The following is a 16223-nucleotide window of genomic DNA, read 5'->3' as shown; positions in this document are numbered from 1 at the left end:
GGTTGTTTCTTTATGGAAACATCGATCTTGTAACTCTATAAATAATCTTTCAACCATTCATTTAATTCATTCAATTTTTACCAATTAACTATGTAATACTTAAATATAAGCCAATATTAGTTCCTTTGCCAACCCTTTTTTATTTGTCCTCGAACAAACTTTTATTCCTTGTAAGGGGATGCCGCATAAGTGAGAGTTCACTAAAAAATATGAGCTCTTATACTCTTTTGCACAATGTTTGCACCGCCAAAGAGAACCCCCACAATTAGTAATTTGTTGAATCATTGTTTTATATCACTGAAGAGGTGATGCTGCATTAAATTTAAAGGAATGTAATGTCCCCATTATGAGATAGGATTCAATAATAGATAATAATAATCAATTATAACATTAAATAATTAAATATAATATAATATAATTAAAATTTAATTAAGTTAATACATGGTCAAGGGCATGGAATGGAGAGTTGTGACTATAAAAAATGAGATATAAGAGGGAGAAGAGATCATTTGAAAGGGGATAAGGAGGAGGTAAGAAAGGAATGAAGCATGGGAATCAAGGAAGGATTAATGGAGGAAGAAAGGAATGGGAAGTAGATAAGGTTGGGTCTCTTTCAAAGGGCAAGAATTATGAAGGGTTGTACTATTTCAAAGGGTGGAAATTGTGATAGGTCGTGTTTCTTGCCAAGGGGCAGGAATGATGAAGAGATGTGACCTCTCCCTCACATGGGAGGATATAAAGTGGAGAAGGTTCATTTGAGGAAGAGGGAAGGGAGATCAATTTGGAGAATAATATATTATTCTCAAAGGTAGCAATGAAAAGTGGCGACTCAATTGTTATGAAAGGTGGTGCCTCAAATCCTATGAAAGGTGGTGACTCTTCCCCCAATAAAGTTTAAAGGGGAGAACATTCCAAGCATTCAAGGACCACTCACTCACTCATCTATCATCGATTCAAGAATCATTTAGTCATCAACTCACCAATACCTCAAATCATCCAATCAAAGGAATTCATTGAATCAATCAATTAATCATACAAGTATCATCAAAGGTTTCTGATTTAATAGTCATCAACACTCCAGCTGGTATGAATTTATGTGCATAGTATAAAGTGCTGTAATGAAATATGTTATTACTGCATTCTTATAATTTATGATGCAATGCTTTACGAATTATATATATACCAGTAAATAGAAATCTGGTGAATTATATTCTGTAGTTGACTTACTGTATGTCAAATATATTTCTGCTCATGTTCTCAATGTCAAACAGTATATCTGCATACATTCTGAGTATTTCCAGCCATGATAGAGAGAAAGGATTGCAAGTAGGGGGACAGTGTTGGGGTTACCTTCTAGGCATGCCACCTCATGTTATAAGACCGGGGAGTCCCATGAGGCCAAAGGGGTACAAAGGGTGCCGCCTTTGGGCCTATGAAGGATAGACTTTCTGGGCACCCTATTGTGATGGCCCTCATGCTTTCTATCATGGTGAATGAATGCGTTAATCATGAGACATAGGATAGGGGTGACAAGGTTAAGGAAAACGGTGATAGGATACCTCACTAGGCATTCCCTCATATGGTATGGGCCACATGAGGCCAAGGGGGAATGAGATCCGCCCTTGGGCCTAGGGTAGAGGGTCTCTAGGGCACCCTATCTAGTCACCCTCTTCTATGCTCTCTGTGATTGGACTCCATAATTGGTGTTTCCTACTTAATAGATCTATTTAATGAAATATTATTATTGTATATTTTCTAACTTACTTGTTGGGGTTCACTTTAAGTAACAGGTATCTCTAACCCCTATCCCACTTCAATTGGGGCAGAATTTCTAATTTGGGGACATTACAAAGAACTCTCTTCATTTTGACTTTGAGCAACCAAACTAGAACTTCCAGCTATTTTGTATAAACCTAAAATGAAAAACAGTACAAATTAACAAAATTACAATTCAAAAATTAAAAGAAAAATGGCATTATAACCCCCCTATTATTCATTAAAAGTTAAAAAATTAATTCAAAAGTTACTATTTTTAAAAAAAATTGAAATTAATTTTTTTTGAAAAATATTGAAAACTTGAAAAAATGAAAGATTTACTCACTTTTGATGGTTGAATCTTCCTTGTGCAATGACTCCTAAGCTCTTGGTGTATGTCTTACTCCTTCGTAGTCCTCACCTTCGAACAAAAATAAAGCAACCTTCAAACCAAACAATGATAGCTTGGAGGAAAAAAATGCTCTTTTTGGTTTTTTGTCAAATGACTCGCAAACACCAAATAGAAAGCACTTTAGGGCGAATGCATTCATTGAGGAGAGTGTGGAAGAAAAAATCTATTATTTTCGTAAAAAAATCAGCTTGAATGGATGTCCTAGGTTGTGGGTTTGCTTGGGTATGCCCAAGGTACTTACTGGGCATTCTGATATGCTGTGGGTCCTTTTGTGAGGGATCCACAGTGTACTGGGATGCCTAGCCAATACCCTGGATGTATGCGGACAGGTACTGGTATTGGATCGGGAGCCATACTGTATTTGTACGTGTACACGGGCTCAAATATGGGTACGGGGATGCGGTGGAATTTGGTGTGTTGATTAACGAGGAGTCCTCAACGAAGCCTTTGTGTGGTATGTTTCAACAGAAGTAAATGTCAGAGATTTTGGTGTGTGATTCATAAAGTGCAGTTGTAATATAGTGATGTGTGCTAATTGTATTGAAGTTGCCCTAGAAGGTTGCCAATTTAGGAAAATGCATGTATTGCTTGTGTATGGCGGAAGAAGGGTGGTGGAAAGAAACTCAAAGTTGTTGCTAGGATTGTTAATGGAACTACAACTATGTATCTTCAATAGAATTGTTGCAATGAATTGGTTTGCAAGTGGAAAACTTAGTATGAGAATGGTAGAGGAGTGCGAGAGGAATGCAATTGGACACAAGTACTATTAAACAAACAACTAAAATAAAACATCAAACAATAGATTCAACAAAGAATTGAAATTTATTAATTCATAATTGATATGGCTATTGGGCAACTGTGACGAAGCCATTAAAAATGTTGTAGCTATGATGAACCTGAAAAATAAATTGAATGAATGATTCAATAATCGGATAATCTATTCAACAATATAAAAGCGTATATAAAGAGATTACAAGGTCGACGTTCTAAATTAAGAACAAGTCGTTTAAAGTGAACTACTAAAAAGCTAAACGCTAAATAAAGCTTAAAAGCTAATTAACTAAAAAGAAAAAGCTAAATGCTAAATAAAGCTTAAAAGCTAATTAACTAAAAAGCTAAATGACCATTAAACAAGGAACTAAATATAGGTGACTAAAATATAATTAAATATTCTTATAGAACCCACCAAGATGCTATGACTATGACGGAGCCATTGAAATAAAAGTGCTATGACTATGATGGAGCCACTGAAATAAAAATGCTATGATTGTGGTGGAACCACTGAAATAAAATTGCTATAGTTGTGACAAAGCCACCAAAATAGAACGTATAGTTATGAATGCTTCATTTTCTCAGCAAATGATGTTCCCAAATGACTACAGCAAGTCAATGGGACTTAAAAGTACACTCAGTTACAATATAGAAGTACTAGGGTACAAAGACCTAGGTTATGAAAAGTATCTAAACACTAATCAGAAAAGAACCTTGGAGGTGGTTTCATTTTCAGTAATATTGGCCTTTCTCCTACCATGATATTTGTGAGTTTGTCCAATATAATCCATTGTAAAGGGTCAAAGAACACATTCCTATTCTGTACAAATTTTAAAAGGACGAATTTCTGAATCTTGGGTTAATGTTACTACACCTTAATCCCGGTCATTTTTGTTAAATGTGCTCAATGTATCCTTTTTCAGCTAATTTGCAATGCTGCAATAACTCTAGCAATTTACGATGCATCACTTTTTCTACTCAACACTGTCAAATGCTGCTATTTTTTTTTCAAACACAATGATGCCAACAAAATGATATTTAGATTTTGAAGCAACTTGCAAACTGTTTTTGCTGCCTTTCCAAGAGGAAGAAAATCTAAACTCATAAAAGTAGTGAACACCTCTGCTGTACCTTTTAGGGCCACAAGGAAACAAGTTTATTATTTTCTGCCCTCCTTGGCTGGTTATTTTATATCCATGCTTTGATCCTAAAATTATAGTTGAGTGGGATGTACTTCATTATGCCATTCCATCTATATCTCACGATTCTTTCACTAGATTTCTAATGACCTTGCTGCTATAAGCTGCAAAAGAATTATCTTTGCTATTCAGAGCAATTACATTGAATACAAAATTTTGTTTGTTTCTTCAGAAGAATCTCTTCCTTTACAAATGTTGACAAACCCTCTCTTATCATTATCACTAGGAAGCTTTCTTGTGGCACAAGTTCCTTTGTAAATAGCCTTTATAGGGTTGACCTGTCCAGAGTCGCTTGCCAAGCTTGTCTGTATAGTTTCCTTTCCATCCACTGCAAAACTAGTAATCATAAGGGCAAACTCGTTTGCTGTATTGAATGAGTATACATCATTTTTTGATCTTTTGTAAAATCCATTAGAGCTCTCTTGTGACAGATTTACATTGAATGCAGTAAGCAGATAGTGTTGCCATATCAGTGGATCTTAGCCTGGCCATATTCACAAGCTCTTATCCACTGCTATGTTGTATTTATCAAAACTGCACCTAGCATAATGTCCACTGACATAAGTGGTTGAAGGCTGTAGGCTACCATGAACTATTGTTCATTTCAACTTGGAATGTCTGCTTTTATGTACAGTAGTTTCCGATCACAACAGTTTTGCTTAGTCTTTGGAAACTTCTTGTGAACTTAGTAATGATAACAATACTTCCAGGGCAGAGAACTGTTGTTTTAAATTCATCTTGCTTTTATTGTACTTATTTTGAAAGCATATTCCAAAAATGTTTCTGTATAATTCGTGACTACAATTGATTCATGCAACTTCAGTTTACAGTTTAGTTCTGGCCTTTACATCTACTTCTTGTCATCAAGCTATTGACTTTCAAACTTCTTGCATCATTGCTCCACACAGTTTGAGTACCCTTGGAAGGTTGAGATGATAATTTTATTTCCTTGAATATCCAATCAGTGAGAGTAATGCCATTATTGTCTGTTTTCTCTTTGAAATAAATGTTGAACTTGTTATGGATGAGTTCATATTCAACATGAAAAAGAACATTATTTTGCAGAAATCAATGAACTGTTTCTTTCAAATGAATTTATGTTCGCATGGCCTGTAGTTTTGTTGAATATCTGCAACTATGCCATACATGATGCCTATGCCTATAGTTATTAGTCTCGCCATATCCTCTGACCACTTGTTTGAGGTTATCAGTATGGGATCTTGCTATTGTCATCACATCAAACCAACTTGCCTCCAAAAATTGTGTTTTCCGTCCAATAGGTCCTTGTTTCTTTTGAGTTTAGCTCAACTGCTGTCTCTGAACTTGCTTCAAATTTATCTTGTCTAGCATTGAGGTTTATGCTTCTTGACAATTGTATGTTATGAAGTTTAAGATCAGAGTGGATAAATCACTGGCATAAGCACTAATTTGCTGTGTTATATGGACCCTATGTGTGAAAACATCTTCCAAATTTGCTGTAAGTATGAAGCACCGTGTGCTTGTCTCAACAAATCCCTAGCATTCCTACTTTAGTTACAATATATTATACATATTATCGAACTATTAAAGAGACATAAAGATTAGGAATTTATCTATTCAAGGATAAATTAATACATAATGAGTGAAATGGAACCCATGAGGTATTGAGATAGGCTCTAGGGGACTGGAGAACCCAAACAAAGCTTTAGATGCTCCAGAGTTTATCTGTGAGTTCATATTGTTTTTGAATGTATACACCCTATGAATGAACTCTGAGTGATATATGCCATGATTTGCATCGATAACAAATTTTGGTTTTACTGGGTGTTTTGTGCTTTAATTCTGACATTCTATCCTATGTCTTGGGAGAATCTTGATTGCTTTTCTAATCATGTTGTCATCAATGGTCTACTTTGCACAATCTCTTTAAACAAAATTTTGAAAGTTGAGACTTATCTATGACATCAATGAACTGGATCATGTGTGGAACCTGCTAGTGATTAATATGTAACATGATTTTTTGCAGGAGTAAAGAAAGATGTGATGAAGGATTTACCGCCCAAAAAAGAACTCATTCTACGTGTTGAATTGAGTTCCATGCAGAAAGAATACTATAAGGCCATTCTTACTCGTAACTATCATATACTTTCCCGCCGTGGTGGCCCACAGGTCTGTGCCATGCATTCTTAAGTTTCTCATGATTTGTGTATGATGAGTTTATTATGATCTAATATGATTTTATGATTTAGATTTCCCTCAATAATGTAGTAATGGAACTTCGGAAGATTTGTGCACATCCTTACATGTTAGAAGGAGTGGAGCCACAAATTAGCAATGCACATGAAGCTTACAGGTCTTCTCTTCAGAAATAACCCTGTTTTTTGAAATGATTCTCCTTTCATCAAAGAAGAGTGCAAGATTTCTAATGGTGAAGCTGTTTCGCTACTCATGGATTGTCATTTAAGGTTCTTAATTTGTTCTATTGTGTTGCAGGCAGTTGTTGGAGGCTTCTGGTAAACTATATTTATTAGACAAAATGATGGTTAAACTCAAAGAACAAGGGCATAGAGTGCTGATTTATTCACAATTTCAGCACATGCTAGACATATTAGAAGATTATTTGAGTTATAAGGTATTTGTTTGAGTCTCTTATGCTAATGCTTTTCTTAATTAAGGAACTTTTGATGCAATTATCATTGTTCAGTGGTCTTGTAATTTTGAGATTTGGAGTTATGGCTTGCCTATATTTTCTTATGTCTTTATATTTGATTGAAGAAATGGAGCTATGAACGAATTGATGGAAGAGTAAATGGGGTAGAGAGACAAATAAGAATTGATCGGTTTAATGCACCCAATTCTGCAAGATTCTGTTTTATTCTTTCAACACGAGCTGGGGGACTGGGGATTAACCTAGCAACTGCAGATACTGTTATAATATACGACAGGTAAGTCTAGTTGTAATACGTGGACAGTGGGAATACTGATATCATTCCATTGTGATTGTTTCAATAATATTAGGCTTCTTGATTTTCTAATGACTTTTCACATGTTCATTTTTCAAACTATATGCAGTGATTGGAATCCACATGCAGACTTGCAAGCAATGGCTAGGGCTCACCGCCTGGGACAAATAAATAAGGTCTACTTTATTGATTTTGCCTTGTACTATCAAATGTTAAGCTCTATCTACCTATTCAAATTTATATTCACTTTTGATTAAAGACTCAAATGAATTGGGATGATCACACTTGACAGGTGATGATTTTTAGGCTTGTTAATAGAGGAACCATTGATGAGCGAATGATGCAGTTAACCAAGAAGAAAATGATTCTTGAGCACCTTGTGGTTGGACGTTTGAAAACCCAAGTTCTTAATCAGGTATTTAGGAGCAAAACTAATATACGTGTCATGTATGTCTCTACTTTTTAATGACATTAATGCACTTGCAATTAAGTTAATAAGAACGAGGCCTTTTCACAACAATATGATTTTCATATTCCTAATGGCTTACTCCTTTTAGGAAGAGCTGGATGACATCTTACGTTATGGAGCAAAAGAACTGTTCGCTGATGAAAATGATGAGTCTGGGAAGGCAAGGCAAATTCACTATGATGATGCAGCTATAGACAGGTAGAATTCCTGGCATTCACATCATAACTATGAATAATGCAATTAGATTTAAGGCTCAATACAATTGTTTCTGATTTTTGGGTTACATGTTTTTTTGGAAGATTGCTTGACCGGTCCCTAGTTGTAAGTGAGGAGGCCGTGGCAGATGAAGAAGAAGAGAATGGTTTTCTAAAGGCTTTTAAGGTAATGTGTTCTAGCATTTGAGTGAGTATCTATGATCCTGTCATTTCCCCGTTATCTTTGTTTCTTGCTTGTGAGATGTGGTTTTTTCTATACTGTATGTTAACATATATGACGTTGTTTTACTTTCCTTTGTTATTTTGCTTATAAGCTGCTATACCGATTGTTCAACTTTAACCTGTAAAAGCTTAAATGACCTAAATGGAAACCCTATTAATAGATGGGCATAGAAGTGACAAAAGTAACAAATGGGGGATTGGAATAATGGAATGTCTTTCAACCATACATATTGGGTAGTTTCAATAACTTCCGTACTATAATGGGGTCTCACCAGAACCACTTTTGGCTTATTTGGACCTTCTATTTTGGTGGTTGAACTTATCAAAGCCTGATAATTAAATCTTAGAGAGACCCATGTGAATAGATGGCCACATGAATGATAGAACAAACGTATGGGGGATTGGATGTCAATCAACCAAATAAAATTTTGGTGAAGTGTTTGAACATTTTCATTATCTTTTGCATTAAAATGGAATCCAAGCAGAACCACTTTTTAGGTATTTCAAGAAGCACTGAATGAAATATATGTAATGAAATCTTTGGATTCAGTTTTGTAGCAAATCTATTGGTTATAGTTCTATGAATATGTTGCAGCAAAGGCCTTGTGTTCTATTGCTCTGCAGATGAGCATATTCTTTTGATTTTTTAAAGATGTCTTTTTTTAACAAGTGCCCCATAAACTTTTTAATGTGACTGGTGACGCTGGCATGACACACCCCCCGCCTCCACGTGAAATGATTTGGACCCGGAGCTAAGAACCGGTGAGGTCACAAACAGGGGACCACATTCCCATATAACAATGCCAAGGTTCAAACCCACAAGCACATTGGATCAGCAAAGGCACACGCTTGCAGTCACAATGGCCCAGTGGGGGTTTGAACTTTGGTGGTCACAACAAAAACACCGCCACTTGACCAACACACAATGGGAAGAACCCCCAATGTTTCTAAAGATGTCTTGAGAAGCATGTTGTAGCAAGATTAATTTTGCATGAACGTACACTAGTATCTTTTTGTGCTATTACAGTAAGAAATTTGGATGCGCAAAAGATATAAAGGAAAATGTTTTTCTATTTTATTGAAGGAGTAACAGAAATTTGTAGAAATCCAAAGGATGTTCATAGTCCTTAAGATATTTAATATTACATATTTGTAAAGTATGAAAGCAAAATTTGACATTTACTCTAAACTCTTATTATATGAGTTGGCCTGGATATTTTAATCTTATACAAGTTAATGTCTTTGTTAAGTATTCCTGGCAAAATGAATCTTAGGTTAGTATAAATAACTTATCCAAAATATGTAACATAAAATCAAAGAAGCAGCATACTCCAACTTTTATATCAAACTGGCCATGGTTGGTTGTGCTAGGGTAGTTTAATTTCATGCTTTTGGCTTTCAGAACTGGACGCTTCCTGTATCCTATTTTCTTTACAGCCAAAATGTCACAAATGTCTCATGTTCTAAGACAGTGGCATTCAATTGACTAACATATTGCCAATGTTCAGATTCAGCTATATTTTTTGCTAAGGTTGGCTCAAATTTTCTTATCATGTCAGATCAGATATTCTTCTAGGAAAATGCAAATTTACTTTATGTAATCTTGTTCAGGGTAATCATATCCTGTTTTGATGTATCTTTTTTTAAATTCTTTCTATAGAAAAATTTCATATGATAAATAACAAATTCTGCTTATGCAAAACTGGATTCGAAGACAAGCTTGTATTCTCTTATGATCATAATTGGAGATTCATGCACACCCAATATTTTTATTTATATGAGAAAATATTACGTGCATGGAATTCTTGATATCTGCTGCTCTTTCTCAGTTATAAACACCTCAAAAATCTTTAAAATGTCTTTAGTTGATGGACCTATAAACTTAAGATCTACTGTTTGAAGGGAAAATGTACCCTTACAACATAAAGTTTTGACTGAAAATGGTAAAGTATGGCTATCCCATATATGTCATAACTTGCACGAAAATTTTCCATTGGGACAGGCAGACTGATTTAGACAGGGCGTTGCTAGGCAAAAGGTTTATGTTTGAGCCCCAGTATGCTTAGAGCTCCAGTGTGTATGAGGAGAGGCAAGCACCCATCCTCCTGGAGTTTGTCTACTCCCCTATCAATACAAATGAGACAGCTGAAGTATCAAAATTTTCAGTGTACTGATCAAGAATGTTTTCCCAACGCAAAAATAATTGAATGTAAGCTAGGGGTCAAAATCTTGGAAACAGAATATACTGTACTCAGGGCAACACTTTTCTTACTGAGGACATCCCAAAATCCTACTGTCTCATGTCTTAAGTTGCTTTTTTTGAGATTGGTTCTTGAATCTGCATCTGTCAGCCTTGACTTATCTGAACAGACTTTTCTTTTTTTAAAGAAAGCAAAACTGTTTGTTGCTTCATTCATTCATCTTTCAGCAACACAACTTTAAACAGATGGGTCCCATTGTTCCATGATCCATCTAATTGCGACTTCCACATGCTCATTTTCTTTGCTAGAATTTTTTTCTGATCAGAAGTGCAGATACAGTTGATGTGCCTTGTGATATCTATTTTTTTTTTTAAATGTACGCAGTTCACCAATTAACTGCACAAGGTGGGTGAATGTACAAAACCTGGATCTAAAAATTTATGCAATTCTAATTTTAACCTAAGAGTGGTTTCTTTACATTTCAGTGGGACATTTTTATTTTGCATGTTTAGAGAACTGTTATTATTGTGAAATAAGGTTATTTAAAGATGATTTTTAGTTCCCAGCCTAGACACTATACCAAGTTCACCTGCCAGATTTCCTTATGCGAACAAGGTGGCTTTTTCACTTTAGCTACCTTACACATCATTCAAATTTGTCATCCTGTGTTTTGAGTCTTGATCTCATTACCAAGCGTGAGATTGAACCAAGCCTTGTCAATTTTCTTACACCAGGAGCACATTTGTTGTAGAATATCATGTTCTTTTTGTAATTATTATCATAATGATAATAAAACTCTTATTTCCGAGGTGCACAGGATTAGTAACTTACATCAATTGTGCTTGAAATTATTGTTTATTATTTTCATATTTTGGGCTTAAGGTTTCTTCAGAACATAAATTAATTGCTGTCATTTGTGTACAAACTTTGTAGGTAGCAAATTTTGAGTATATAGATAAAGAGGAAGCTGAAGCAGCTAGGGCTGAAGAGGCAAGGAAACAAGCTGAAGCAGATCGCAAATTTGCAGAAGTAACTGCGGCTGAACGAGCCAAGTACTGGGACGATTTGCTGAAAGACAAGTATGTGGAACAGAAGGTTGAGACATTCACAGAACTTGGAAAAGGAAAGCGCAGTCGGAAACAAGTACTTGATCAACCTTTCTTGTATGGATGTCATATTGTTTAGTAGTAGAATATCTAGTTCCTTATTTTTAAAATCATGATAATGTGTCTGTCATCCTCTACATGAATGGATTTATTCCTCACATTAATTTTCATTGAAGTTAGTGCTGGTGTTTAAATTCTTTGATGCATTTAGTTTGATGGTATGTTCTCTTTTTTGTCCCCGAGTGCTAAAACTGTTTGTTGCAGAAAATAGGGGATAAAGGAACTGGTTTGATGGGGGAGCTTAGTCTGTTCAATTTAACACTTGGGGTTTGCTAGTAGTATGCTATATTTATTAGTTATTGCATTAATTATTAGAGGTTCTGGTTCTTTAAACAACTCTTTGTCTTCAAAAGGTAGAGAACCTGAAAAGTTGCTAAGCATAGCTCTGTATTTTCAGATGGAAGTTCATTCTGATTATGTGGGAAACTAAAATGCCCCATTTATTGTCTGCTGGCCTGCATTGGTGATCGTTTTTCCGAACATGAAGTGCCCTCACTAGTGTGTGCCAAATGGCTCTCTCAATTTTTAGAAGAAATAATTTCCTTTCTATGGGAACAACCATAGTTGGCAGACTCAGACTAGGGCAAAAACTTCAGACCCAAAAATTTGTTTTGGCAACTTAAAAAACTGGTTAAATTTTGTTGGTGTTGGAAATAAGCCACACCCGGACCGACGATGGACTGGTCCAAGAGGGGCCAGTAGCTCAGTGGTAGAGCACTCCAGCAGTGTATGGAAGGTCCTAAGTTCGAGTCCTAGCTGGTCCATCTCTCAACATGGTATCAGAGCCAAGTCCAGGCTAGGAACCCCAAGCACACGAGAGGTGTGGCTTAAGGGGGGGTGTTGGTGTTGGAAATAAGCCACACCCGGACCAACGATGGACTGGTCCAAGAGGGGCCAGTAGCTCAGTGGTAGAGCACTCCAGCAGCGTATGGAAGGTCCTAGGTTCGAGTCCTAGCTGGTCCATGTCTCAACAAATTTCTTTAGAAACACAATTTTTTACTTCAATGACATGATGTATCCAATGAGTCCATATCTGAGTACAAAAGTGTTTTCTATTAAATTCGATTAATTTGAATACAAATTGAGTACAAAATCATATCATCATGTGTTATCCTAATGGCTGATACGATAGATACCTCACAACTATTATAAGTTTATGATTGCCTTTGAAAATCATCATCATGATTCATAAATTGTAATGCAACATTTTACATCTTCCTTTTCCCCAATCTAGTGAAAACTTGGGGAGAGGTTGAGATCCTAATCCTTGGAGTCTGTTGTGGTTCCTTGCTTGGCATAGATGGTTGTGCTTGTGGATTTGGATCAACCTCCATCCTGCTAGTAGATGGCAATTGCTCCTCTTCAGCCTCATCGATGTCATCCAATCCTCTATCTTCTGCTGCACCCACATCCTCCAATGCTTGCTTCTCAAAATCAAGAATATCATCTTCAGTAAATTATGGGGGTTGCTCATCCCACTTTGTTCAATTGCTACAAAGATCAATCTCATCCAAATTAATTGGCTCCTTAGATTTTTCCTCTATCCTTCTTAGGTGAAGCTGAAGGTTATATTGCACAAAGACAAGGTCATTGAGATGCAGCTATTTTGTTCCTCTTCTTTGTGTGGATGGCCTCAAATTAACTTCAATTGCACTCACAGCTGGATGCACTACAACGTTAACACCAAATACAAATACAAATACAAAAAAGATTAAAGTTACAAATTTATAATGAAAGACAAATTAAAAATTAAAATATTCAATTTGAATTTAAAATCAAAGTTTTGAGGTTACCTTCATGATCTCTATAGCTCTTTGTGCAATAACATTGTCGAGACTACGCTTGCAATCCTCTCTCCTTCAGACTTATTTGAATATCTGAATATGATGAGTCTAGCATTGCTTGACTCACAAATATCAGTTTCAAAGAAGTCAATAAACCAATAATGCTTTGCAACATTAGGAAAATCATTACATACCTTATGGCACTCAATTGCACCGCCTCTTTCTTTTGGGTGTGATCTCTCACCATATTAAGAGCCCAAGGGGTGATTATAGATAAACTTTGTTATGCTCCTTGCATCATCTACAACTAGTGTCACCCAATCAAGTTTGCCTATGTCCTCCAAAAGAAGGTCTAGGCCATGTGTTGTGCAAGGGGTAGAAAAGAGTGACCAATGCTTGTCTTGGAGAACTCTCCCAATTGCCACATATGTTGATGCATTGTCAGTTATGATTTGTATGACATTCTCTATGCCCACCTGCATGACAACTTCCTTCAACATAAGACTCAATGTTTTGCATTATTTTACCTTTTTAGAGTCATCAATCGATTTCAAAAAATTCACCTCACCATTTGAAGCTACCGAAAAATTAATAATGATGCAGATTTTTTTTTGTTTGTTCACTCATTTAAAAGAATAGTGCAGCCATATTTTTGTCATTGCTTCTTTTGTTCTTCCACTATTAGCTTTGCCTCTTCAGTTCCATCCATGAGCAACCTAAAGTACAAAGTGAAAGTACAATTTTTTTTTAAAGAGTGTCGAGTAAACTTTTTAACATGATCGGTGATGTTGGCATGATACACCTTTGGTACCACGTGAAACGCTTTTGACCTGGAGCTATGAATTGGTGAGGTCACAAACGGGAGACCTCATTCGCATTGAATAGTACTGAGGTTCAAACCTGTGAGCACATTTGATCAGCAAAGGCACAAGCTTGCGATTAGAATGGCCCAGCGGGGGTTTGAACCTTAGTGGTCACAACACCACCACCACTTAATCAACACATTATGTGAAGAACCCAAAAGTACAAAATTTTAAATCCACATAAATTACTATAAATTAATCGACATAAATTTAATGTAAAATTCAACATAAATTAACTATAAATTAGTAAAAATTACCAACCTTCCATGTAAGTCTTTACAAGAAGGTGCCTTGTAGCGTTGTTTTGCAATTGCCAATACAGTTACCAAATTCTCTCAATAAGGATTGCTCACCACAATGAAAGTGTTAAGGCCTTGAAAAATATCGCATTTTCAAGTCCAAAAGGGTCAAATTGTCATGTTACATAAACCCTAAACCATCTGTGTCTTCAAATTTGTTTAGGACTTATATTTTGTCATTGATTGTTGTTAGCCGATTCTCGATCCTTTAAGTTATGACTTGAGCCCATGAGCATCATATTTTGATTAGCTCCTTCTCCTATAACTTTATCCTTTTACAGACAATCTTTCGTAAGTTTACCAATTAATATGTTAAGTTATGCACTTGTGCACATGCCAATTAAAAAGGCTTAAGTCATTAGCTTCCTTGCACCTCCGCAAGCTGCTTAGCTTGATTTTTTTAGCCCTCGCGGGTGAATGGGAAACCCCCTTACTTTCTAGCCATCAAGTCTTTACTTTGTTGTTTAGCACCCCACAAGTTGCTTACTATTTAATTTTTAGCCCTTGTGGGTGGGCCTGAGACCATTTCCCTAATTGCAAGTGGGACCGTTTGTTGTTAGCTATTACGCTTCTGATGACCCTATAGGTGTTAAGTCGCCACCATCTAGGTTGTTGTGGGCCACCAGGCAAAAGGAAAATATTACCGCTAGGGTAACTGTTGAGTGCTCCTTGTAGTCTTGCGAGAGTTAACTAGTAGTCTTCTAAACCGTTGCGGGATTGCGGGAAGAAGGTAAATGTTAGCGGCTCGATAAGTGTTATAATGACTTGCTTTCAACGATTGAGATCTTAAAATAGAGATCCAACGTTTCCTTGTGCTGGGAGACTTGGTGGGACTCGAGATACCTTGTGGACTTGTGGGCAAGGCTTAGTGGCAATGAAGTGTTGGCTCATGTGGAAAGCTAGAGGTTGATGTGGTCTTTTCCCACTCTCCTAGCTAAATTCAAGCATTGTTAGTGATGGTCAATTGAGTCTCAACCATTTGATTAAAATGATTGACGACTCAAATTTAAACTTGTAAAACGGCTACTCACCGAGTTATGGTTTGTGTGAGCAAGTTAATGGTGGAGATGACTGATGTATTTGCCAGTAATTGTGAATAAATGCCCTCTCTTTGTAATAAATTTGTCACTTGTGCCTTCAAAGAAGGAGATTCAAGCATTTTGAAAGCGATAAGGCGATTTTTTTCGGCAAACAATATGGTTTTCTAAAGCGATATCAAGTAAGTTCTAAAAGCTTTATCCTCGGTGTTCTCAAGTTTTGCAAATCTATTTTAGTGAAGTAGTTTGTTTTAGCATCCCATTTATGTTGAAAGCCCCAAAATGCATAACCTAGTACAAACCCTAAAATTCAAGATGAGTTAGGCTAGCCAAACCTCTTCCCCTGCTGAGAAGAATAGAATGCTGCAACAAGATATACTGGACCTCCTTCTAGGGTCAAATATGAAAACATCCACTCATCCCAACTTATTTGAAGATACTTGTAAGCAATATTGGGATGCATGGATCCCCTTCTCTAGATGGAATTTGTTCACACATTTCTATTGTAAGAGATTCAAGGTAGTACCCATTTCAAATGTCTGCATCTATGACTTGGGGAAACTGATTGTACCCAATGTTTTTATGGATGTCGACTTTTTGAGGGTTTTGGCAAAGGCATATGATGAAAATTTTAGGGTTATTAGGAGAAGGGATGGTGGGCCGCTAGTGACTATCTCCAAACATAGAATTGTTGATGCATTCATGCTAAACAAGGTTGCCAATAAGGCCATTGACTTCGATAGTTTTAAGGGAACCCCAAGATATGGGGAGGTTCCATAATATAGGTTGAAGGGAATCAAGAATAAGGTTGTTCCTATTCCACCAAATGAGAGGGTGTTGTTCCTGATTATTACATTTGTGAGCTACTTCGTCAAGACATACTATGCT

General features: G+C 36.3%; 1 protein-coding gene across 1 annotated transcript in view; it reads left to right on the top strand.

Moving 5' to 3' along the window:
* The window catches only part of LOC131055455 (CHD3-type chromatin-remodeling factor PICKLE), a 75652-nt gene that overhangs the window by 35078 nt on the left and 24351 nt on the right, over positions 1–16223 (top strand). The window contains exons 13-21 of the mRNA XM_057989943.2: positions 6143–6285; positions 6366–6469; positions 6610–6748; positions 6892–7061; positions 7189–7255; positions 7372–7494; positions 7637–7746; positions 7848–7929; positions 11120–11329. Of these exons, the coding sequence (XP_057845926.2) occupies positions 6143–6285; positions 6366–6469; positions 6610–6748; positions 6892–7061; positions 7189–7255; positions 7372–7494; positions 7637–7746; positions 7848–7929; positions 11120–11329 (1148 nt within the window). The remainder of the gene's footprint in view (positions 1–6142; positions 6286–6365; positions 6470–6609; positions 6749–6891; positions 7062–7188; positions 7256–7371; positions 7495–7636; positions 7747–7847; positions 7930–11119; positions 11330–16223) is intronic.

The sequence above is a fragment of the Cryptomeria japonica genome, chromosome 2 (genome assembly GCF_030272615.1).
Source record: "Cryptomeria japonica chromosome 2, Sugi_1.0, whole genome shotgun sequence".
NCBI classification, from domain to species: Eukaryota; Viridiplantae; Streptophyta; class Pinopsida; order Cupressales; family Cupressaceae; genus Cryptomeria; species Cryptomeria japonica.
Note: the sequence above shows the minus strand (reverse complement) of the source record. Positions and strands in the feature narration are given on the sequence as shown.